Source organism: Somniosus microcephalus, chromosome 10 (genome assembly GCF_052327205.1).
Source record: "Somniosus microcephalus isolate GS21.2 chromosome 10, FLI_Smic_1.0, whole genome shotgun sequence".
Lineage (NCBI taxonomy): Eukaryota > Metazoa > Chordata > Chondrichthyes > Squaliformes > Somniosidae > Somniosus > Somniosus microcephalus.
This window is the reverse complement of record NC_140996.1, coordinates 58,189,708-58,215,767: the sequence shown is the minus strand read 5'-3', so window position 1 is coordinate 58,215,767 and position 26,060 is coordinate 58,189,708. Positions and strand designations below refer to the sequence as shown.

General features: G+C 47.8%; 1 protein-coding gene across 1 annotated transcript in view; it reads right to left on the bottom strand.

Annotated features, from left to right (window-relative positions):
- Positions 1-26,060, bottom strand: part of LOC147111515 (glypican-5-like) — a 1,571,270-nt gene that overhangs the window by 738,759 nt on the left and 806,451 nt on the right. Inside the window, exon 5 of the mRNA XM_085998559.1 lies at positions 17,060-17,180. Coding sequence (XP_085854685.1) covers positions 17,060-17,180 — 121 coding nt within the window. The remainder of the gene's footprint in view (positions 1-17,059; positions 17,181-26,060) is intronic.

The window sequence follows — 26,060 nt, the reverse complement described above, 5'->3', positions numbered from 1 at the left end:
TGAGCAAAAAATGAAAGTTTAAAAGAAGTACCTTGGCAAAGGAGGCATTTGAAGTTCTGCCATCCATCCTCATAAGTCCTGCCAGACTCCTCATGGCCATTAATACCGCTGAAAGACCTGTTAGCGGCAGCAAATCCTGGCGTGAATTAGCGTGGGTGGCAATGCAAGCGAAGAACTCCAAAATGGATGAGCTGGCGTCAACTTGGTGTTGCATGCCAATTGATGTCATGCTCCACCTCATTAAAATACTCTCGCCGATAGCAGTTAACGGCACCGCAGACGACCTGCCAAAAATGGCTGCCGCTGTGGTACCCACCACCAGCTGGCGGAAGAGCACCGTCCGCCATTTTTTCGCTACTTCATGTGCTAACAGGTGGCGCAAACCACGGTAATTTCTAGGGCCATGTTCTTTATTTCAGTCCTACTGATTATTTTGAACAATATCACCATGTAAAATTGTAGGTAGTTTCTTTTTTAAAGTGTTCAGTTATTGAAATTCTTTGGCTATTGAGGTATCTCTATTGAGGACAGGTGACCAAAAGCTTGGTCATAGAGGTAGAATTTATGAAGCATTTTAAAGGAGAGAGAGTTAGAGAGGTAGAGAGGTTTTGGGAGGGAACTCCAGAGCTTAGGTCCTCGACAGCTGAAGGCATGGTCACCTGTAGACTCTGGAAAAGTTCCCATGGATTGGAGGGTAGCTAATGTAACCCCACTATTCAAAAAAGGTAGTAGAGAGAAAACGGGGAATTATAGACCGGTAAGCCTAACATCGGTAGTGGGGAAAATGCTAGAGTCTATTATAAAAGATGTAATAGCAGAGCACTTGGAAAACAGTGACAGGATCAGACAAAGTCAACATGGATTTACAAAAGGTAAATCATGATTGACTAATCTACTGGAATTTTTTGAGGATGTAACTGGCAGAATAGATAAGGGAGAACCGGTGGATGTGGTGTATTTGGACTTTCAGAAGGCTTTCGATAAGGTCCCGCATAAGAGATTGGCATGCAAAGTTAAGGCACATGGGATTGGGGGTAAGGCACTGATTTGGATAGAGAACTGGTTGGCAGACAGGAAGCAAAGAGTTGGAATAAAGGAGTCTTTTTCCGAGTGGCAGGCAGTGACTAGTGGGGTACCGCAGGGATCGGTGCTAGGACCCCAGCTATTCGCAATATCTATTAATGATCTAAATGAGGGAACTAGGTGTAATATCTCCAAGTTTGCAGACAATACAAAGCTGGGTGGGCGTGTGTGCTGTGAGGAGGATGCATAGAAACTCCAGTATGATTTGGACAGGTTGGGTGATTGGGCAGATGCATGGCAGATGCAGTATAATGTGGATAAATGTGAGGTTATCCACTTTGGTGGTAAAAACAGGAAGACAGATTATTATCTGAATGGCAATAGATTGGGAAAAGGGGAAGTGCAACGAGACCTGGGTGTCCTTGTGCACCAGTCGCTGAAGGTAAGCATGCAGGTGCATAGAAACATAGAAGATAGGAGCAGGAGTAGGCCATTTGGCCCCTCGAGCCTGCTCCGCCATTCAATGCGATCATGGCTGATCATCCAAATTCAGTACCCTGTCCCTGCTTTCTCCCCATATCCCTTGATCCCTTTAGCCTTAAGAAATATATCCAACTCCTTCTTGAATATATTTAACGAATTGGTCTCTACTGCCTTCTGTGGTAGAGAATTCCACAGGTTCACCACTCTCTGGGTGAAGAAAGACCTCCTCATCTCTGTCCTAAATGGCTTACCCCTTATCTTTAGACTGTGACCCCTGGTTCTGGATGGTGCAGCAGGCGGTTAAGAATGCAAATGGTATGTTGGCCTTCATAGCGAGAGGATTCAAGTACAGGAGCAAGGATGTCTTGCTGCAGTTGTACAGGGCCTTGGTGAGACCACACCTTGAGTATTGTGTGCAATTTTGGTCACCTTATCTGAGGAAGGATGTTCTTGCCATGGAGGGAGTGCAGCGAAGATTCACCAGACTGATACCTGGGATGGCAGGAATAACGTATGAAGAGAGATTGGGTCAATTAGGCTTATATTCGCTAGAGTTTAGAAGAATGAGAGGGGATCTCATTGAAACTTATAAAATTCTAACAGGACTAGACAGACTAGATGCAGGAAGGATGTTCCCGTTGGGAGAACCAGGGGTCACAGTCTAAGGATAAGGGGTAAGCCATTTAGGACAGAGATGAGGAGGAATTGCTTCACCCAAAGAGTGGTGAACCTGTGGAATTCTCTACCACAGAAGGCAGTTGAGGCCAACTTATTAAATATATTCAAGAAGGAGATAGATATATTTCTTAAGGCTAAAGGGATCAAGGGATATGGGGAGAAAGCAGGGACAGGGTACTGAATTTGGATGATCAGCCATGATCGCATTGAATGGCAGAGCAGGCTCGAGGGGCCAAATGGCCTACTCCTGCTCCTATCTTCTATGTTTCTATAGTGGAGTGATGATAATTGGGGATTTGCAAGAGGCTATAATTGGAGGAGTGCAGAGATCTCGGAGTGTTGTAGGGCTGAAGGAGGTTACATAGATAGGGAGGGGCAAGGCCGTGAAAGGATTTGAAAACAAGGATGAGGCTTTTAAAATCGAGGTGTTCCTGGACCGGGAGCCAATGTAGGTCAGCGACCACAGTGGTGATGGTGAAAGGGACTTGGTGCGAGTTAGAATACAGACAGCAGAATTTAAGTTGCATCAGAAAAATTTACAGCTTTTGACTGTATTTCATCTGTTTGCCAGTTATTTGCATATTGAATGATAGAAAATATGTTTATGGTTTTAGATAGTGTAAGGAAAATTAAATTTGTAAAAAGTTTCTGAAGACATAAGTATTCTGCAATTTTTAGAAATATTTTTTTGAACCTCACACATTAATGTTTTCTTTCAATTGTGCAGCAAGCATAGTAAGTTACACAGAATTCTATTCAACAGAGCTTCATAACTAACGATGCAAAATATTCAGTATCTATCTTAAAATAAAAATTGCACATATGCGCACTTTCATGCCCATCTTGTCACACTTTCTGTGTCACTCTTAACTGTAGTAAAATTTATTCTAGGCAAAATTCTTCCAGATCATTAGCTCGTGCAAATTCCTTCCAACAATCTTTAAAAAGGGAAAGAAAGCCAGTCATTTAGAATATAATTGGAAACTCCCCACAAATAGAAAATACCCTATTGACACAGGAATCACATTTTAGAAAAGAAAGAAAGCCAGACACTTCACCCTGGGTTGTGACTTACAGCCTGAAGACCGATTAAACTCTGATTGAATATTCTGCAGTCCCCTCGCCAGATAATTGAACTCTTATTGACCTGAATTAATGAATAATACAAACTATGAAAGTAACTGACAATTTATTAACACAAACTGAAATAAAATTAAGAAAATATATTCTTTTGTATGTACGAAACCTTTGGAGAGACTGCGGCGAATAAAATGACCACGCATTTGAAATTTCACCTGAGATATTTGTTTTAATGGATATCACCTATTTTTACATCACATAATGAGTATTCTACTTTTAAATAAAATCATGAAATTGAGGGCGAGAAAAGGCGATTTGGCATACTGAAACTCATCCCTCTAGTTCCCTAACTCTCCGAGCTTAACATCCAACTACATCTTGAATTAATCAATCATCTCTCTCTCTTCTCTAATCTTTTCTCATAGCTCAACCACTTTACACTTGGAATCAATCTTGCTGTTCTTCTCTGTACTTTCTTCAGTGCAGGTACGTCCTAATTGTAGCATGGCACCAAGAATTGAATACAGCACTCTGTTAGCAGTCAACCTTTCTCCTCTGGTTCACAACAACATGTTTCGAGTAAGCACGAGACTTCATAGTGGAGTATACGGAACAGACTTTATTGATGCACAGTAAAAGGTGATCAGCCTTAACTGTATACAGAGAGTGACTTTTCCCTGGTTTCTGTATCTTTCGAGCACACTCTGAGATACTGTTGAAAATCATGATGAACTCTTGTTATCTGGTATGCAAAGACCATGCCCACTTTCAAATATATTTGCACACTTGCTTACAAGTTTCTACTCTTGTTCATATTCTGACCCTTGCAGACCTGGAGGCTTGTAAAATACCACTTTCTTTTTGGTGGATTAAGAGCAGTGAGGAAGCAGACTTTTTCCATTAATAAGGGAGCTGCCGTTACCAATACAATTGTGCTTGTAAAGCTCAAATTGCTTCAAACAAACGGAAAAGAGCCAGGAATTTCCTCAGAGCTACTCCCGTTCGGCTTACATAATTTCACTGAAAGTGTGTTGGAAGCCAGGCAAAGTTCAGGCAGTGGAGAGTGAGCACCTGTGAGGAAATTGCCAGCCAGTAACTTCAGAGACTGCATGACAGGAAAGATTGCACAGGAGGTTTGCTGTGGTTTAATAGCAGTAGACTAGACCAGGCTAGAAAGAGGACAGCACCAACTGAACAGAGAACGCAGAGCAGCAGCTAGCCAAAATGGTAAGTGAGAAACAAGTAGATAGTCAATTTTACTGTATGAGTCTGAAGTTTGTAACATGGATGTTTCACTTTTTTTACCTAAGGGTATCTTGATTATATGACGCATCGTCAATGCTATGTTTTTCTTACCCATGATCATCTAATGTTTTTGGAATCCTGATTGTTTTTAACATATGGATGATCAAAATAATTTTTAACCTTTTGTGTGTGTTGTTTTATGCATGAGTGGTCTATTTTATTTTTACCGAGAGGTGCCCTGTATATTTGTAACCTATGGCCATTGTGGTTTTTTTATATCCATGGGTGTTCTGTTTTTTTACCTGCTCGTTGAACTCCCCTGATGTTGCACATGGTAAGTCAAAGAATATGGTCTCTCCTGCTCTCTTTCTCATTCACCTGTCTCTGTTGTCTTTCTTGCTGTTTCTCTCTGGTTTACATCTTCTGCTTCTGTCTGGTTCTTTTGCTTCTCTATCTACCTTTTTCTTCTTCCTTTCAAGTGGAGGTGGTGGACAGGATGGTATAGTGGAAAAAGGAGCAACCAATAACTGCAGGCTGCATTTTAGATATGGTTACAGGAAAATATGGCCCTCAGCAGCTACCTTCCCATCCCCTCCCGCAACCATGCTTCTCCTCAGCCCATCTCCCCTTGCATCCCCTACCCGTTCACCATCCCACTATCACCTCACTCTCCTACCACTTCCTCATTCCTATTACTATCCCTACCTCTTCCCTTTTTGAACTTCCCCACTCAATCCTTGTATCTTCTCCGCCCACTGTCACTCAGCTCACCTTTAAGTCTCCATCCACTCTTCTCCAATCCCAATTGCTCCCCCCAAGTATGGAGGACAAGAGACCAGAGGCTCTTTCACCCTCAACCTGCTTCCCTCCTCCACTCTCTTCCTATCTGTTTCCCTCAAAGAAGCATTGTTTGTTTAAAAATGACAACGAGGTAAGAGACTGGCTCCGATATTTACGGGGATGCAGGGTGAGTGCGGGTGAGAAAAAAAACAGCCGAAGAACCCGGCAAAGCCTGGGAATGGGAAGTCATGTATAATTTAACGGCAGGACCTCATTATCATTTTTTTTCTTTAGTTTCCCACACAGCAGGCAGCCAATTTGACAGGCTAGCCAGTGGGCAGGAGGGAAAATCAGCAGCAGGAGGCCGCAGCCAGGGACGTTTGGGGACAGTCCCCGGCATTTGGTGAGGGGAGAAGTTTGGCATACGGGTTTGGACAGAGGTGAGATCGGCCGCGATCAGCTGGATGGAGAGAGAGGTCGCAATCAGAAGAGGGGAGACAGAAGACTTGCTTGAGGTGCCAGAGGAAGCCCTGACCCATAAAAAATGCTTACCTTGTGGAGCCGGCAACTCCTGCCTCCCTTTTGCTGACCGGTTTCCTGAACCCTGGGAAACCGGTGCGGCATCTGTAAAATTTAAATAAGGCTCCTAATTGCACTGTGGGAGCCAAATTTAAATATGTTAATGAAGTTCCCCGCATCTCCATGCTGGTATACTCGGATGCTACGAAACCCACACTGGTAAAAATGGCAACGAGCGCGTATGTGGTAGTTGTGGTCGGGTTCCCTGCTTTTTAATTTTTAACCATCCCCAACCCTCTCCTGTTTGTCGTTGGAGGGGGGTTTAATATCGCGGCCACTCTCTCTCTTATCCATACTCTCTACCCCTCACTCTCTCACAGAGTCCCTCACACAGACTCTCTAAGACTCACTCTCAGCCAAGGGCTGGCCGAATTTCTACAGGCTAGATGCTGCTTTCCATTCATTCTGGACAGGAAGTCGACCGGCATCAAGTTAATGAGGCCTGCCAGTTAAAATCGCTGTGGCCTCATTCTGTTGTGCCCAGGAGGTGGGAATGTAACTGAAACCAGCAGTTTCCCACTGGAAATGACTTGCGGTTAAAATTCCACCAACCACCCCCCCCGTCCCCCCACCACCCCCGCCCCCCCGACAACATAGATTTTTTTTTTAATGAATTTAGCCTGCATTGAACATGAATCAGTCAGTCAATCCAAAGCTGGGGAAATCACTAGGGATATACGTCATTTTTTTCTTGTTCCATATGACCTCCCCTTGTCCCACACTATATATTGTATCTCATGTGACCCTATGTCTTATTTTCAAATAAGTAATTTAGTTAATATTATGTTATGGAGACATACAAAACAGGGATTTCAATTTATATTTTAAGACTTGGCACATTGTTACACAGCTAGACCAGCAACCAGATACAGTGTTTTAACAAGTTTTTATTCTATATACAGTACTTATGTCAGACCATTTATTTTTCAACAAAAATTGTTCTTCCTCTCTTCAGTGTTTCGGAATCTCTTGAGAGTTATTGTAATTGACATAGAGACCAACTTGCTTGAAGGAAAATTAAAAGCATTCCCACCAGTTGGCTGAGACTTTTAGCTGACCTAATGTATTAGATCTGTATCTTTATTAAAAAATCACTAATATGATTCATGGATTTTCAGCAGTCCTTTGCAGTGCATCACTGGGTGGAGGTGTGCAAGAGGTGACAACATTTATATTTCAGCTGAGTTTTTTTTGCATATACACAAAAAAGATGTGAAAGACACTAGAAATTGTAATTATTTTGTGCCTTACTTTCATGGCAGCAAGCATTGTTGTGTATGTACCTTTAAGAGAATAACTGGTCTCAGACTGCAGTACCGGCAGTGACCACCCCTGTATAAAAGGCGCTAGTGAGCCTCTGTGTTTTTAGTTTCACTATGGACTTCCACCAGTAAAGACTTATTTTGTTCACTCCTGCTGTCCGTGTCTCAATTATTCACGGGCGTAACACTGGCGACGAGTAAGAAACGAACTTACCTGCAACTCGGCAGCACCTCAGACGACGTTATTGAAGGTCGAAGCCAGAAGAAAGAAAAAATAAATAAATAAATAACATCCAAAGAAACTCGAGAAACGGGCGTCGACCGTGGGCAACCGCCCTCCAAATCGTCGGATTGAAAACTTGCAGGAGAGACTGTCCAGAGCCAGGCTTGGTTCCTCGGTCTGTGGTTTCCCAGCTAATCGGGCTGGTGGCAGGAAGTGCACTGATCCTTCCTGGGCTGCAGCGGGCTAGAGCTCGATCGGGTGGCTTTTCAACAGGGCCGGGCAGCGAGTCGGGAAGCAAAGAGAGAGAGAGAGGGTGGAGCACACAGGGTGCGGCCGGTGCTTCGAAGCCGGGCAGCGTTCGGACCTAAGAAGAGGGAGGGAAGTGTCCCAGAGGGTCCGCTCCACGACGGGAAAATAATAAAAGAAAAAAAATCAATATTAAACGCGCAAGAAACCGTGGAATGCAGCGCTAACAACAGCGGGGAAGAAGGCAAAGCGCGGGAGGCGCCATTTTGTTAAATCGGGGAAGAAGGGAAAGCGCGGGAGGCGCCACTTTAGATTTGCAAGATGCCGAAGACTGGCTGTATCACTGCTTTTGATAATACAATGGAGGACTGGACCACGTATGTGGAGAGTCGAGGTATATTTCGAGGCAAACGAAATAACGGAGGGGAAAAAGGCATCGATATTGCTAAACTTAATGGGTGCTAGAACGTACGGCCTATTGCGGGACCTGATTACTCCAGCCAAACCGAAGGCGAAGAGTTTTAATGAAATTGTTGCTGTCCAACAGGAACACTTAAACCCTGCACCGCTGTTGATAGCAGAAAGATTTAAATTCCACAGGAGAACTCAGCACAAAGATGAGAGCAATGCTGAGTATCTTACGGAACTACGCAAGCTATCAAAGCACTGCCAGTTCGGAGCAGGACTGGCAGATACCCTACGGGACAAATTTGTCTGTGGACTGCTGAGTGAAGGAACACAGAAGAAGTTACTCTCAGAGAAAGAGCTGACGCTAGATAAGGCTTTCAGCGTGGCAGTATCGTATGAAGCAGCAGCCAGGGGAGCTGCAGAAATTCAATAAAAACCACAGGAATACGGCACCCACGAAATGACACGCGGATTTGCAAAATGTTATCGCTGCGGCAGAACTAACCATGACCAGAAGGACTGCTGGTCCAAAGACAAAATATGCAGGCAATGCGGGAAGATGGGACACATTGCACGAGTTTGCAGGTCTGGGAAGAAGACCAGCGACAACAAAAAGGCTACTAAGGAACCATACAAGAAAGTATAAAAGATGACGGACAGTAGTTCCGAAGACCAGATGAGCGATAGTGAATCCGGGAACAGGAGACTAAGCTGTCTCAAACTTCACAATGTAATCGCAAAAGAGGATCACCGAACCATTTGGGTCACCCTCACGATAGCAGGGTCCCAAGTTAAAATGGAATTGGATACAGGATCAGCGCTAACCGTCATGAATCGACGAGACTACGAGCGGCTATTTTCACACATACTCTTGAGAGAGACATCCATCGTCTTGACGATGTATACGGGGCAAAAAGTATACCCCAGAGGAAAAATAAGGGTGCCTGTCGAATACAATGGCAAGAAAATACGGAAATTGTATCTCTACATACTGCCAAATGGTGGACCACCGTTATTGGGACGGGAATGGATCAGGAAGATAAACTTAGATTGGCATTCCATTCATGCAATGACGGTGGACGGTAAAAAAGATGAAGACGTCACTCCTGGACGATTGTCAACAATCTTAGCTAACGCCAAAGAGGTATTTCAACAAGAACTGGGCACGCTTAAAGGCGTAACCGCCTCGATAAAAATAGAAGAGAATGCAGTTCCCAAGTTTTTCAAAGCAAGACCGGTACCATAAGCAATTCGCCCAGCCGTCGAGGCAGAGCTGGAGAATCTGGAGAAGGCGGGCGTGTTGTCTAAGGTTGACTGGAGCGAGTGGGCGACACCCATCGTTCCTGTCATGAAGAAAACGTTAAGCAATAAGTCCGGGGAGCCAAGGAAGATTCGCATCTGTGGGGATTTCAAGGTGACGGTGAACCCAGTCCTTCACACAGTACAATGTCCTCCTCAAGGATAGAAGACATCTTCGCCTCACTGTCTGGAGGGAAGCGTTTTACAAAAATTGACCTAGCACAAGCATATTTGCAGATGGAGGTTGAAGAGTCCTCTAGGAAGTATCTCACGATAAACACTCACAAAGGTCTTTACCAGTATCATCGATTGGTATTCGGAGTAGCATCAGCTCCGGCGATATGGCAAAGAGCGATGGAACAAGTCCTGCAAGGGATTCCGGGGACTCAGTGTTACTTGGACAACATCCTTGTAACAGGTGAAGATGACAGTGAACACCTTAACAACCTAGAACAGGTGCTCACTAGACTACGGGAACATGGGCCCCAAGTGCGAATTTTTTAAGAAACAGATATCGTACTGTGGCCACGTGATTGATGAAGAGGGGTTACATAAGTCCCCTGACAAAATTGAAGCAGTTGTTAAGGCCCCAGCGCCTGAAAATGTGTCGCAACTGAGGTCATTCCTCGGATTGGTGAATTACTATCATAAGTTTTTGCCGAATTTGTCGACAATTCTGCACCCACTGAACGCCCTGCTACGAATGGGGGTAGCATGGAAATGGAGCGATGATTGTAAGCGTGCTTTTCAGAAGAGTAAGGACTTAATCACTTCAAGGGAAGTTTTGGCTCACTACAACCCAGCACTGCCAATCAGGCTGGCGTGTGATGCGTCTCCCTACGGCATTGGGGCGGTACTGTCACATAAATTCCTTGATGGTTTAGAGAGGCCGATAGCTTTTGCGTCACGCTCGTTAACTTCTGCCGAGCGTAACTACGCCCAGATTGACAGAGAGGCCCTCAGCCTAGTGTGGGGGGTGAAGAAGTTCAATCACTACCTGCACGGTCAAAAATTTACTCTACTAACCGATCATCAACCTCTTGTCTCCATTTTCAACCCTCAGAAGGGCGTACCGATAATGACAGCACAACGGCTGCAGAGATAGTCCCTTTTCCTAGGGGCACACCAATATGACATCGAGTACAAAGGAACTAAACAGCATGGAAATGCTGATGGATTGTCACGTCTACCATTGCCGACGGTGGAAGAAGAAGACCTTGCAGTGGATCCAATGGAGTTATTCCACTCGACCATTGTTGAATGTCTCCCTGTGACGAATGCAAACATAGAAAAGGAAACACGGAATGACCCGACACTATCACGGGTCTATGATTTAACGGTGAAGGGATGGCCAGCACATGGTGAACCACTGCTGCCAGCATTCTCGCCGAGAAGAGAACAGCTGTCAGTGTGCAGAGGAACCTTGATGTGTGGATCCAGAGTAGTAATTCCACCTAAGTTGACGGATAGAGTGCTCAATGAGCTTCATGAGGGTCATCTGGGTGGGGTAAAAATGAAGAACTTAGCCAGAGCGTTTGTGTGGTGGCCGGGAATCGATAGAGAAATCAAAGAGATGACCAAGAGCTGTGCAGGATGCCAGAAGGTCCAAAACGCCCCACCACAAGCTCCTCTGCATCCATGGGAGTGGCCCTCATCTCCATGGCAAAGGGTGCACATTGATTTTGCTGGTCCCTTCATGGACTCGATGTTTTTAATTGCGGTGGATGCACATTCAAAGTGGCCAGAGGTAATAAAAATGTCCTCAACCACCACGGAAAAAACTATCACAGTTTTACGAACCATATTCGCCAGGAATGGGCTGCCTGAACAGATTTGCTCTGACAATGGACCACAGTTTGTGTCTGAAGAGTTCCGGAGGTTCTTAAAGAACAATGGTGTTAAGCATTACACATCTGCCCCATATCATCCAGCCACTAATGGATTGGCCGAGAGGTTTGTCCAAACATTCAAGAAGGCTATCAAGGCAATGTGTAATGAAGAGATACCCCTACAACACAAGGTGGACAACTGTTACCAACCAAACTCCAGCCATGATGTTCTTCAATCGAAGACTACGATGCCGCTTGGATTTGGTTAAGCCAAACGTCCGAAGAGATGTGGAGAATAGGCAGTTTCAGAATATGAATGAAAGGCCGACCAGGAGTTTTAAGATAGGTCAACCAGTTTTGGCCCGGGACTACCGCACTGAGAAATGGCAGCCAGGAACGATTTGTACACGACAAGGACCTCTCATGTATACCGTGGACGTTGGGGAGAGCATTGTAAGATGCCATGCTGACCAGATTCTAGAGTCACTGGAAAATGTCAACTCCACACCACGATCTGATACACCTGGTAATGAAATCGACGTTCCAATTGCAGCTACCGCAGAACCGGTAATATTGGAAGCAGATGAACCAAACAACGACATTGATCCCGACTCAACATTGCCAGAAGAACCTGATACCCCAAAGAGGCGTTATCCAGACAGAATCAGGAAGCCTCCTCAAAGACTGAACTTATAATTGCTTAAACTTAACCAATGTATCTAGCAACAGTAATTGTGATTGTAATTAGTTATCATTTAGTTGTTAAATGAATGTTATGTACTGTTTATCTAAAAGGGGAGGAATTGTTTTGTATGTACCTTTAAGAGAATAACTGGTCTCAGACTGCAGTACCGGCAGTGACCACCCCTGTATAAAAGGCGCTAGTGAGCCTCTGTATTTTTAGTTTCACTATGGACTTCCACCAGTAAAGACTTATTTTGTTCACTCCTGCTGTCCGTGTCTCAATTATTCACGGACATAACAAGCATTCCAGGCAAACATAAGCAGAAAGTGTGTGGGTCTGCAGCAGGCAAAAATAAATGATGCTACCAATCTGGGTCTTACCAACTGCAGCACTGAAATATCTCAGCAAATGCTTTCAGGTGGTAGGACGTCTGACTTACCATTATGGTGTTGAATGTACTGAGTGCACTGAAGTTCAGAGCCGTGGAGTGAGGGACAAAAGTGGGGTAAATTCCTGCACTGATCAGTCCCCAATCTGAGCGACACGTTGCTGAGACTGTGGGGGCAATTTGTAACTGCTGGCCTCCCGTATCGTGTCTGAAAAACAAGCGGCCGGCAGTTGATAATTGTTAAGGGGACGGGGGATGTCCCAAGGCCCCTCTGATCAAAATTTCAGGTAGTACTGGAACAGTTAAAGCAATAAATTGGAGGAGGTTGCTGAATAACATTTCAGTAGAATGTTGAGCTTGTAGGATAAATACATTCCCAATAATCAATAAGTTCAGACGAAAGAAGCTTGACCCTAAATGGATTAACAAGTGAGATAAAGAGGAGAAATAGCCTCTACAAATCCTGCAGGGAGAAAGAAGAAGAGGTCACAGCGGTGAATTTATGAAAATGCATAAAACATTTAAGAGGGCGATCAGAGGGGGAAGGAGAGACCTGGAAAAAGCTATAGCAGCAAAGGCTAAGTATAACAGTAAAAAAAATTCTGTACCACAACAGAAAGAGTACAGTGAGGTGAAAACCGTAAAGGATGCAAATAGACTTGAAAGTGAGGATGAACACAAAATCGTAAATATCCTGAATGACTACTTCCTCTAAGGATTCACAAGGGAAGACATGAGCAACATCAAACAAATATATCCCAACTAAAATCAATGACTTCTCCATGTATGAGATGGGAGTTCTAGACAGGCCAAATGGGCGCAGCAAATAAATCCTCAGGAATAGACGCTACTTATCCCAGAGTGCTGAGAAAAAACGTGCAAGGAGATATGTAAGGCACTGACCATCATTATGAGGGAGCCAATGGTCACGGGGGAGGCACCAGAAGATTGGAGACAGTCTAATATGATAACAAAACAAACACTGGCTACTACAGACATCTTAATCCTACTTCCATTCCATATAAAATAATGGTATTGATTACCAGGATTGAACTTGAGGATCATCTATAAACAACAACCTAGATAACATCAGTCAGCATGGATTCAGAAGAGGAAGATCCTGCCTGACCAACCTAAGTGACAGCCAAAGTGGATTGTGATAAGACATGGTGTCCCTCGACTTCCAAAAGGTTTTTGATAATATTTGACCGAAACACTATTAATTAAACTCAAAGCTGTGGGGATTCAGCGTAAACCATGGGAATGGATAAAAAACTGACTGGAGGGTAGGAAACAATGAATTGAAGGAGGTAGGTCAGTGTGGGGGTACCTCAAGGCTCAATGCTGGGTTCACTGCTGTTTTTAATTTACATCAATGACCTGGATTCATAGGCCCAGATTTTCTGGCCGCCGTTGGGCGGCTTTTCATGCGGCCGGGGGCCGAAAATCGGTGAAAAAGTGGGTCGGAACCGCCCCCCCCGCCTGATTCCCCGCCCCGTCCGACTTTCGGACCGCTGTTTCCACGCGCCCCGCTTCAGTCCCGGCCGCCGCTGGCGGGACTGCTCGTCGGAGCACTAATCACCAATGATCACCTTGTTAAGGAAGATTTTCCGGGGCCGTTGCGACTTTGGGGCTTTCCCCACATGAAACACGCCTGCGGGGAACCCCGCCGATGAGAGCTGACATGAAAACAGCTGGCTTGCTTGCTTGCAGCAGCAGGTCGCTGAGGGCTGAAGAGATTTAAATAGGCAGCATTTGCAGGCTGCAGGACCTTGTTGATCAAGGCTTGGGGGAACTTTTTGAAGCCTTAGGAGCAGCTGTAGAAAGTTGGAGCCTCACACACTTCTCCAGTGTGTGCTCCTGGGAAGCCCTTCTCACCACCCTAACTCAGTGCCCCCTCAACGGAGGCATCTGCCAGAAGCATGGGGGGCCTTTGGTACCTTCCCTTCCTGGCATTAGAGGATCTCCAACAGCAGAGGCAGCAGCAGCAGAACCAGGAACAGCAGGATCAGCACCAGGAGCACCAGGCTGCTGCTCACTCACCTGAAGCTGCACAGGCCAGAAGGGGCCAGCGCTTGGAAGTGGCTTGAGAGCACCTTGCTGTGCTTTAGGGGGCCAGTGGGACCCGTTTCTGCACTGGCAGTCCTACTCAGAAGGACTTCCATGAAGATCTGGTTTCTCTGTTCAACAGATGGCCAACGCTCCTCAAGAGATGTCATTCTCTTATGAGCACTCACCATGTTTTCCGTACCCTGGCGAGTTATCTCCTGCATGGAGGTTGCCAACCTTTCCATGGTGATGCGTTCATGCGCCAATGACTCCACAAAGGCTCTGCTCATGGTCGCTATGGATTCCTCCATTCGCTCCACACTCGCAGCGACCCTGGAGATAAAACCTGCCAGAGACTCCTGCATCTGTGCATGGAGATCCATCACCTCTTCTCTTGCGGATGGACCCAGAGGCAGAGAGTCGACATGCAGCGCAGCTGAGCTGAGCTGGCAGAGTCCTGCACCCTCCGACGAGGACTCTCCACTGCTGTTCCTGTCTCCAGAATCTGCTGAGGCTCACTTGTGAGCTGTGAAACACCAGGTGACAACACTACTCTATGTTCCGAAGGTCCCCCCGAGGTGTGAGTGTCTGCGCTGGTGCTGGGTGCGCTTACTTCTGCTGACACTGCGCCCTCAGATGTTGGAGCTTCCTCTGAGGAGTCTGGCTGCACAGCCTCTTCCTCCTCCACAGTGAGGACAGGGGCTCTGGATGGTACTGTGGGGGAATAAAGGAAGGAGTTAGAGATGTAATGCCAAGGTTCTTCTGGTGACTCCCAGCGAGTTGGCATCTGCTGACACCTGCATCCATGCAGCATTGGTCTCAGTGGGAGGCCTCTTCCTCCCTGACCTAGGGAAGAGGACCTCCCTGTGGGCCCTAACCCCATCCAATAATGCCTGCAGTGAAGCCTCGTCGAATTTGGAGGCAGCTCGGGGTCTGGGGCTGGCCACAGCTGCTGCAGGCTCCTCTGCCATCCTGTATGGTTCGTTTGGAAACCTTCAGAGGATGCAGTACTTGCTATGGACCTTGAAAGCACCACAAATGATGACATCATACTGTGGGGATTTCTGACTCAAATTGGACAATTAGCAAGGCTTCCCACATGCTGGGAATTAATTGGCCACTTGAGGGAAAATTGCGTGGAGCTGGCTGACACTTTTTTATGTGTGTCAGAAACCCCACATTCGGGGAAATCCAACCATTCCCCACACAAGCCGAAAATCAGGGCCTTAAACTCAATGGAAAGTGATCAAATTTGCAGATGATACCAAACTAGGAGGGGCGCTGGAATGAGAGGAGGCATCTCAGGAATTACAGAATCGGTTGTACAAAATATGCAAGTGGACAGAACAATGGGAGACGAAAGTTAATGCAGGCAAGTGGAAATTGATACGCAGAGGAAGAAGAAATAGACAACGCATATACTTCATGAATCGTGCTGAAACAGCTACGGTTGAAGTTGAAAGAGACCTAGGAGACACAGTGGACTTAGTGCTAAATACATCCAGCCAAGGCACAGCAGCAATCAATAAAGCAAATAGAATAAAAACAGAAAGTGCTGGAAATACTCAGCAGGTCAGGCAGCATCTGTGGAGAGAGAAACGGAGTTAATGTTTGAAGTCGGTGACCTCTCGTCAGAACTAGAAAATGTTAGCAATGTAATCGGTTTTAAGCTAATACAGAGGCAGGGAAAGAGGGAGGGGAGGAAAGAACAAAAGGGTAGGTCTGCAATAGGGTGGAAGGCAGGAGTGATTGAATGACAAAAGGGATGATGGTGCAAGGCAAAAGACGACAGTAATGTGACCAGTAAAGAAACAAAAGCAAGTAGAATGTTGAGCTACACTGCGAAAACAGCAGAATATGAGTCAAAGGAGGTAATGATGAAAGTATATAGTGCTATGGTCAGAGGGCACCTTGCATATTACATCTAATTTTGTTTGCCAAAAAACAAGAGACATTCAAGTGCTGTAAGAAGTGCAAAGAAGAGCCATGAGCCTAATTCCTCATGTCAGGTATCTGAGTTATGAGGAAAGGCAGGAGAAACTTGGGCTTTTAGGTATATAAGATTGTTAAAGGTATAAAGGAAAAAATTAGTTTATTATACTACTTTAAATTAAACTGTTTTGAGTAGAAGTACAAAATACAGGATCAAACTAGTAAAAGGTAATTTTAGGACTGACATGAAATTCTTCTTCACACAAAAGTGATCAACATGTGGAACGGACTTCCAGATAGAACAGTGGCTGCAGAAACCCTGGAATCATTTCAGAAACAATTAGATGCTACAATGTGGGGGGGGGAGGGGGTAGGGGATATTAGGACCTGTCTGGATGGATAAATAAAGATGGGCCAAATGACCTTCCCATCTGTAATTAGCTTGTGCTCTTGTGCCGAGGAAGACCAAAGAAAAGTGAGCTAAGAGAGAAGAGGTGCCCCAGCAGAGTTAGTTGTTTCTTGGTTGATCACAGATTCCAGAGCAGCACTCATCAGAAAAATTATACCATTACATTTTATGGTCCATACGTGAGAGAATGAACTTAGTTCTGTGGGTCTACCAGACTTAAACAGTATCAGATGTCAGTTTAATAGAGGAATAATTAGATCCATACTTTTAATGAAGGTTTACCATCCTCAGCTTTTGCATTCATATATTTCCTATACCCATGGACAAAAAGAATTAAAAATATATATTTTCTCTTTATTTCATGCATTCTTCAACCCTTTTCCAGATATAGTGTATGCAGCTGTATGAGCTTTGGATCACTGCATTGCAGTGCCTTGTCACATTGGGACAGTCTTGCTTACCTGATTGATGTGCTTCAGTTTATCAATGATCTGATTTATGACTGGGTCAGTTCCTTTCACTTTCACCTCTGGGTTGCTCGACTGGGCTTTGATGCCATTGCCAACTACTTGATGTGTATAACTGAAATCAATAAAAAAGAATTGTTCAGTTTAAATGCAGCATTTAATTAGACAATTAAATCATTCAACACACAATTAGAAATGTGGGTGCGGCAATACATTAATTTCAAGTTTTTAAGACCAAATTTTAATTGCAGCTTTATTGAACATTGGAGTTAACTACTGCAGTGATCCATGATGCTATGTAGAATATATGTAGAACTCAGTCATTTGAGTTAGAAGAAAACATGCAGCCAACTAATTAATGAATACCTAAAATGATGGTGTATAATCTGTTTAGTTGATCCTTTACCCTTATTGAAGAAGTATGTGTCCTGGTATTTAGGATGAGAAAGACAAAAAGCATGGCTTCTTCACCAAAGTTTGATTTAAGCTACAACAGGCTACTTGAAATGGTTTTGATTAGATCAGGAATTTTACAGAGAGCGGACAAGAACCACTGCATTTTTATGGAAAGCGTTACATGAATCAAGATAGCTGGTGGGGGGGGAAATCAACTGAAACAGGCTCCTGGACATCTGAGCTGTGCAACTGAATGATTGTGCAGGAAGGTGGAAGTGATAGACTGCTGGCAGTATGCTGGTGGGCAAAAACATTCTCCAGTAATATAAACAAAGTGTTTCGGTTTGTCTTTTTATTTGTTGAAGCGATAGACAAAATTGAAATGCTATTTTCTAGATTTGTGTTCTTTGTGTGCTGTCACAATGTATGAAGGGAATTTCCAAATTGCCCAAAGAACATTTTTTTCAATTCTATTTTTTGGCAAAGTTGGCATACGGAACTAACACTGCAGTTTCTCAAAGAGCTGCAGTTTAACTCTATCTCACAGTGAGAAAACTATATACACCTTTCACATTAATAAATATATTTAATACCACTGGACAAAGCAACAGTTTCACATTCCGGATTCCAAGTAACGTGCATCTGGTAAACCTTTAAAACTGTTGATCAAGCACTTCAAATTCTAATAATACCATAAGGAATTCCCAAAATACAATCCTCTAAGAAAGCATAAACATGTTATATAATTTGTACATATGGATACAAATGTACAACATTTTTATCATGAAATCATCAGTCCTAAACAATGTCATTAAATATGAACGTTAGAGTCTACAATAATCATAAATTCAAACATTGAATCATCATAAAACATGAATCATCATAAAACATAGCTATTCAGCAACTTGTTCATCCATATAAGATGTTAGACACAGGCCTCCCAGCATATCCCAATGGGATTGACAATCACTCATATTGGTTTATAATGGTAATCTATTTTGACATATATAACTCTTAAAATACACACAACTATATACTTTTAAATGGATTTGCGCCCATGTCACTATTGCTGACCATAAATGTCAATCATGAATAGCAATTATCTATATTATTTGAAAACAGGCTAAGTTGTGAAATTTGATTTAAATTGCCATATAACTGAAAATGTTTATGAAATTCAAATGAAAATGAAATGTTAACATTACAGAAGTGTGACAGAGGATGGAATTCAAAAACACACGGATTTAAATTAGTACACATTAATCAACACTAACAAAACTATATGGCTGTAAGTTCAAGTCTTTAACTCTGCATGACAACATTTACTTGAAGACATTAAATTTATGATAGGTCACGGAAGAGGAAGCCTTTAATTAGTGGCCTATCAGTCATACTGTTAAAATGTAATGTCTGTGTTCTCGCTGTACCAATTGAAACAACTTGTGCAAACATTCTTGAATTGCTTTCAACTTGCCATCTGGCAGCTTGCTGGATAAGGTGAGCCTTCTTCCCTAAAGGTCTTTTTTCAAATGCACAGGATGTTCTCCACGCATTCAGCACTATCAAGGACTATAATTTTATATTGATTTTCAAAAGAACATTCCCATTATATGCTATTCAAAAGTCATTAGTCACTTTGCTGCACTTTAATGCAAAGCAAGGTGAGCTAATAGAATGTACAGATCCTCAGCGGAGCTGTTCCACAGTGAGCCCAACAACTTCAAAACAATGCAATTCCAGCAACTGTAGCGATCGACCCTTAACAGATTTTAGTTCTGCCTGAAATGATGAATTTCTTTTTAAAAGAATAATGGACTCGCCATCTGTCCTCATTTTTTTCCTATGCAACCACAGCAATGCATCACTTCAGGTTAATGACAAAACCATGTCCAGAAGGGGAACTAATTTCCATCACACTGTATGTTAAAACTGGAGTATATTTAAGATTAAGGAAGAGAAAAAAATAGAAAAAGAAAATGTTATTGACTTTTCAGCGGGAGCTAAGAATAACTTTCTGGGTTCCTCACTTGGGGGGGGGGGGGCACGGAGAGGAAATGGGGAAAGGGGTGACATGACTCATTTTTGAAGGGGGGGACCAATGTATATTGCTAATTTGGACAGAAGCTAAATTCATTTTTGCAAAAGGTAGGTTATGGAAGTTTCTACTTCTGAATTGAGGCAATTCATTCCTCGGTTCCCCTTAAATTTGAGACCTGAGATATACACTCATATATAAAACACAGCAGGGATAGAACTGACTGTCATGTTTTTAGGGTTTACTTAGATATTTCTCCAGTGCTCAGGGTCAAAGGTCATTAGGGTAAACAGGTCCCATCATCGAATGTTACAACACAACCCTGGCCTAGAGATTGGAGGCGTTAGCCCTGGTGGTTAAGGCCCACTTTGTTGAAAAAAATGGCAGCCACCTCACATCCGCCCACTGCCATTTTCAGCAGGTCGGCAGCACTGCCATTGCCTGCACTCGCGGCAAGTAAAGACCGAATTGATGCACGCTCATCCATTTTGGAGCTCGCCCTCTTTTTACTGCCCTCTCCAAAAGCACCCATGCGTGCTGCCGTTGACAGCGCAGCGAGGCGGGAGAAAGCGGCGGTGAGCTATAACCCGTACAGTAAACAGCTGCTGAGATAACTGGTAACTATGGGGAGCTCAGATTATGTAATTGGAGTGAAAACTGCTTCCAGTGAGATGCATCAATCTCCCCCCTGGTCAGTCAAACATTATAAGAGGTATGTTGAGGCTGCCGCGGAACACGAATGGAGGCCGAACCGATCTGAGGAACACATGGCTTTTTATTACATTCTCTTGAGAGATGGCTGCCCCAGCTCTTCTCTCTGCTAAACCCGAAAAACCGCATGAGGGCGACGCCCGCGCTTTTGTGTACACACTGAGGGCGACGCCCGCTCCTTTGTCATGCCTTAAAGGCAGCATGCTTCTTAAAGGCAAGGTGCCCGATTTATTGTCCACGGACGGAAAAGTGGATTGCGCCTGTTTAGGTGGCGATCCGCCACACAGCTCCCCCCAGAATCCGCTTAGGAGGTGTGGACGAGACGGTGCGGCGGTCTGATGGGCCGGCCGGAGCGGCTCTTGTAGGACGCCGGTGGACGTGGAACGGCCCGGCATGGAGCAGCCGGGTGTACTGGCTTGAGGGCAGGTCGGCCGCGTGGCGGTGGACGAGCTACTGGGACCTGCTCACCGGGCTCCGAGTGTGCTGGCTTGAGTCGGTCAACCGACACTTTTTCAGTCCTGTCGCCCACTTGTAGGGCAAAAAATTTGTCCCCAGCCTGTAGCACTTTGTAGGGCCCGTCGTACGGGGGTTGAAGGGGTCCGCGGTGGGCGTCGTGCCAGACGAAAATGAACCGTGCCTGGTGCAGGCTTAGCGGGACGTGTGAGGTGGATTCGCCGTGCCGGGCAATGGGCACCGGGGCGAACTGTAGCGCCGGTGAGGCGAAGTCGTGGCGTTGCTGGTCGGCTGACCAGGGTGTCGTGGCGGTGGGCAGGAACTCGCCGGGTACGCGCAGCGGCTGGCCGTACACGAGCTCTGCTGCCGATGCGTGGAGGTCTTCTTTAACCGCGGAGCGCAGGCCGAGGAGGACCCACGGGAGTCGGTCGGTCCAGGCGCCGTCCTGGAGGCTGGCTCGAAGAGATGCCTTCAAGGATCTGTGGAACCGCTCACACAGTCCGTTGGCTTGGGGGTGGTACGCTGTGGTGCGGTGAATGGTCACCCCGAGATTGCGTGCGATGGCGGTCCAGAGTGCAGAGGTAAATTGCGGACCTCTGTCCGACGTCATGTCGGAGGGGACGCCGAACCGTGCGACCCAGGTGCTGACGAAGGCTCTGGCGATGTCGGCGGTGGTGGTAGAGGTCAGTGGAATTGCCTCGGGCCAGCGCGTGGTGCGGTCGACGATCGTCAGCAAGTGCGTGTGGCCTTGCGACGGCGGCAGGGGCCCGACGATGTCCACGTGGATGTGGTCGAATCTACGTGAAGGGACGGTGAACTCCTCGAGGGGTGCTTTCGTGTGTTGCTGCACCTTGGCCCGTTGGCAGGCTAGGCAGGAGTTGGCCCAAGTACGCACATCCTTGCGAAGGCCGCGCCAGACAAAGCGGTTGGCTACCAATTTGATGGATGCGCGGGCGCCGGGGTGGGAGAGGTTGTGGAGAATCTCGAATACCCGGCGGCGCCAGGACGCTGGGACAACGGGCCGAGGTTGAGATAGGGATATGTCGCACTTCACCGTGACTGCGGTCGGGCCGCAGGCGACGTCGGCCAGGCGTAGCCCTGGTAGGTTGGTAGGTGCGGAGAGCAGATCAGGGTCCGTGAGCTGGTCTGCTGCGAGTTGAGCGTAGTCGACTGCCAGGTGTGCGGCGTGGATGGCGGGGCAGGAGAGGCAGACGGCTACCACGTTGTCTCAGCCGGGGACGTGTTGGATGTCCGTGGTGAACTCGGACACTGCCGCGAGCTGGCGCTGCTGCCTGGCGGACCAGGGGTCGGTTGTCTTTGCCATTGCGAATGTCAGGGGTTTGTGGTCGACAAACGCAGTGAAGGGGTGGCCCTCCAGCAAAAACCGAAAATGGCGGACTGCCAGGTACAGCGCGAGGAGCTTGCGGTCGAAGGTGCTGTACTTGACCTCCGGGGGGCGTAGTTGGCAGCTGAAGAAGGCAAGTGGTTGCCAGGCGCCATTGACCCACTGCTCGTACACGGCGCCGACCGCGTGGTCGGAGGCGTCCGTGGTGAGCGCTACTCTGGCATTGGGCCGTGGGTGCGCGAGCAGGGTGGCGTCGGCGAGCGCGGTCTTGGTGGAGTTGAAGGCGGCTGATACGTCTGCCATCCATTCGACTGCCATCTTGCCACTCCTGCCCCGGAGGGCTTCATACAGGGGCCTCATGAGGGACGCCGCTTTGGGGATGAAGCGGTTGTAGAAATTCACCATCCCGAGGAACTCCTGGAGTCCTTTGATGGTGGTGGGGCGGGGAAATTGCTGGACGGCCTGCACCTTGGTGGGCAGGGGAATGGCCCCAGCATGGGTGATGTGGTGGCCGAGGAAGTCGATCTTGTCCAGGCCGAACTGGCACTTGGCTGGGCTGAGGATGAGCCCGTGGTCGCTGAGGCGCCCGAACAGGATGCGAAGGTGTTCGAGGTGTTCCTGCTTGGAGGAACTGGCTACCAAGATGTCGTCCAGGTAGACGAACAGGAACTTCAGGTCCCGAAGGACCGAGTCCATGAGCCGTTGGAATGCCTGGGCCGCGTTTTTGAGGCCGAAGGGCATCCGCAGGAATTCGAAAAGCCTGAAGGGGGTGATTACGGCCGTCTTGGGGACGTCCGCGGGGTGGACGGGGACTTGGTGGTAGCTGCGCACCAGGTCGACTTTGGAAAAGACTGAGCGGCCAGCCAGTCTAGCCGAGAAGTCCTGAATGTGCGGCACGGGGTACCGATCAGGGGTGGTGGCGTCGTTGAGGCGGCGGTAATCCTCGTAGGGGCGCCAGCCCCAGCCTGGTTTGGGGGCGATGTGGAGTGGGGAGGCCCAGGGACTGTTGGAGCGGCGGATGATGCCGAGCTGTTCCATAGTGGCAAACTCGGTCCGCGCGATCTCCAGTTTGGCCGGGTCCAGCCTGCGGGCGTGGGCGTACACTGGGGGGCCTGTGGTGGGGATGAAGTGTTCCACCCCGTGTTTGGCGACCTCCGCGGAGAAGGTCGGGTTGGTGAGGGCCGGGAATTCGGCCAGGAGTGCCGAGTAGTCATCCGTGGCCTGGGCGTGGCACTGTGACGCCATGTCGGCGGGTTGACGGGGGGCCATGGCACCCAGGATGGGGGACATGGTGTTCATGTCCATGAGGCGGTGTCGAGGGATGTCTACCAGTAGGCCGTGGGCGCACAGGAAATCTGCGCCGATGAGAGGGGAGAGTACCTTGGCAGTGATGAACTCCCATCGGTAGCGGCAACCAGCGAGGTCGAGGGTGACTGTGCGGGTGCCGTACGTCCGGATGTTCGGGCCGTTAGCGGCAGCCAGCGCCTGTCCTCGTTTGCCCTTTTGGATGTCGAGGGTGGAGGCCGGGATGATGCTGTGCTGAGCTCCAGTGTCGCACAGGAACCGGCGGCCGGTTTTGTCATCCGTGACGTACAGCAGGGAGCCCGCGTGGCCCACGGCCATCGCGGGGGCTGGTACGGGGGCGGACTTGAAGGAGCAGGGAGGTGTGCACCGTTGTGCCCTGGCGCCGAACCGTGCGTGGTAGTAACAGTAGGCCGGGTTTGTGGGGCGCGAAGGCCCGTGGGCCCCGTGGCTGGGCCTTGTGGCCGCGTGGTGGCTGGTGAGGGGCGCGCCCAGGCTGTGGCTGCCAGGTCCGGAGCGACGTCGCGGCTGGAGTGAGCGGACAGCAGCTTGTCGGCCTCGTCGGCCAGGGCGTCTAGGTCCGTGAGGCCGGACGCCACGATCACTGGGCGGATGCTGGGAGGTAGCTGGCGGGTGAACAGCGTGCGGAAGAGGGACCCGGGTGGGCTCTCGTCGGTGAGTGAGAGCATGTGGGAGAGGAGGTCTAACGGTGAGGCGTCACCGAGGCCTGGAAGGTCGAGGAGGCGGCAGTTTCGCTGGTATGTCGAGGTCATAAATTTTTTAAGGAGCGCGGCCTTAAGATGTGCATACTTGCCCTCCTCTGGTGAGTTCTGCAGCGCTATCCAGACCTTCGTGACTGTGGAGCTACCGAGTGATGCGACGAGGTAGTCATACTTCGTCCCATCTGTGGTGATGTGTCGCAGCCGGAATCGGGACTCAGCTTGGAGGAACCAGGCTTTGGGCTGGTTTTCCCAAAACTCCGGCAGTTTCACGGAAGCTGCGTTCGTGTCCGCCATTGCAGTGCTCGGAATACGTTCTGAGCGTCGGGGTCACCAATGCTGAGGCTGCCGCGGAACATGAATGGAGGCCGAACCGATCTGAGGAACACATGGCTTTTTATTACATTCTCTTGAGAGATGGCTGCCCCAGCTCTTCTCTCTGCTAAACCCGAAAAACCGCATGAGGGTGATGCCCGCGCTTTTGTGTACACACTGAGGGCGACGCCCGCTCCTTTGTCATGCCTTAAAGGCAGCATGCTTCTGAAAGGCAAGGTGCCCGATTTATTGTCCACGGACGGAAAAGTGGATTGCGCCCGTTTAGGTGGCGATCCGCCACAGGTAAATACTTTTAAAATAAACTGTATTCTGCTACAGTTGTAATAATCTCAGGAAAAAAGTCAAAGTTGCATTTCCTTAAATTTTATACATTGGTGTTTTCTAGTTTAGCAACTTATAAAATAATATGCACAGTTCGGAGTCTGCTTTTAAAAGGCTTGGCAGCATATTCTCAACAAGAGTTCTTCAAAAGTCTGCTGTTGTTAAAAATTTAATTGAACTCTCCTCTGCACCATTTACACCAATAAACTCCTGACCAAGAGATCATGTTCCCCTTCTTTTAAATTTCTTTCTATTGATTTCTCATGCAACATCTGTGCTGCAGCCTTTATGTGATTTTTCCAGTCACAGTCCCTCCAGATCTGAGCCTGTGCTTTAAGAGCCACTCACCAGGGAGTGATTCCTCTTTGTGATATGCAGGCTAGAGCACTGTCACTGCTAGCTGCAAGATGGTGCCTCCCCATCCCACTCCCCCTCCAGCACCATGGTGGAGCATAAACCTCCACACAGCAACCATCTGGGTGAAAGATCTGTGAACCTATGGCAGTCAGCAAAGGTGGGAGTACCAGGCAGTCTGGCACCCATTTGTGGATCCCACACAAGACCAAGACAAATGTCCATGGACAAACAAAAGCGTTGTGATGTGCCTTAATGCAAAATGCTCCAACCCTACACGGGCCATCAGCGGACTCAATAGCAAAACCCAGGAGCTGTCACCAAATATATAGTAAGCTGGGGTGCCCGGCGGTGCCGAGGCTTTTTCGAGGGCATGTTGTTGTTGGAAGAGACAGAGCGACTGGGGTGGAAGAGAGAGAGCGACTTGGGGGGAAGAGAGAGAGCGACTTGGGGGGAAGAGAGAGAGCGACTGGGGGGGAAGAGAGAGAGCGACTGGGGGGGAAGAGAGAGAGCGACTGGGGGGGAAGAGAGAGAGCGACTGGGGGGGAAGAGAGAGAGCGACTGGGGGGGAAGAGAGAGAGCGACTGGGGGGGAAGAGAGAGAGTGACTGGGGGGGAAGAGAGAGAGCGACTAGGAAGGGGGGAAGGGAAGGAGGGGGGGAAGGAGGGGGGGGAAGGAGGGGGCGGGAAGGAGGAGGGGGAAGGAGGGGGGAGGAGGGGGGAAGGGAAGGAGGGGGGAAGGGGAAGGGGGGAGAGAGACCGCGACTGGGGGGAAGGGGAAGGGGGGGAGGGGGAGGAAGGGGAGGGGGAGGGGGGAGGAAGGAGGAGGGGGGGAGGAGGGGAGGGAGGGGAGAGGAGGGGGGGAGGAAGGGGAGGGGGTAGAAAGGGGAGGGGGTAGGAAGGGGAGGGGGAGGAGGGGAGGGAGGGGAGAGGAGGGGGGAGGAAGGGGAGGGGGGTAGGAAGGGGAGGGGGAGGAGGGGAGAGGGGGAGGAGGGGGGGAGGGAGGGAAGGGGAGGGGAGGGGT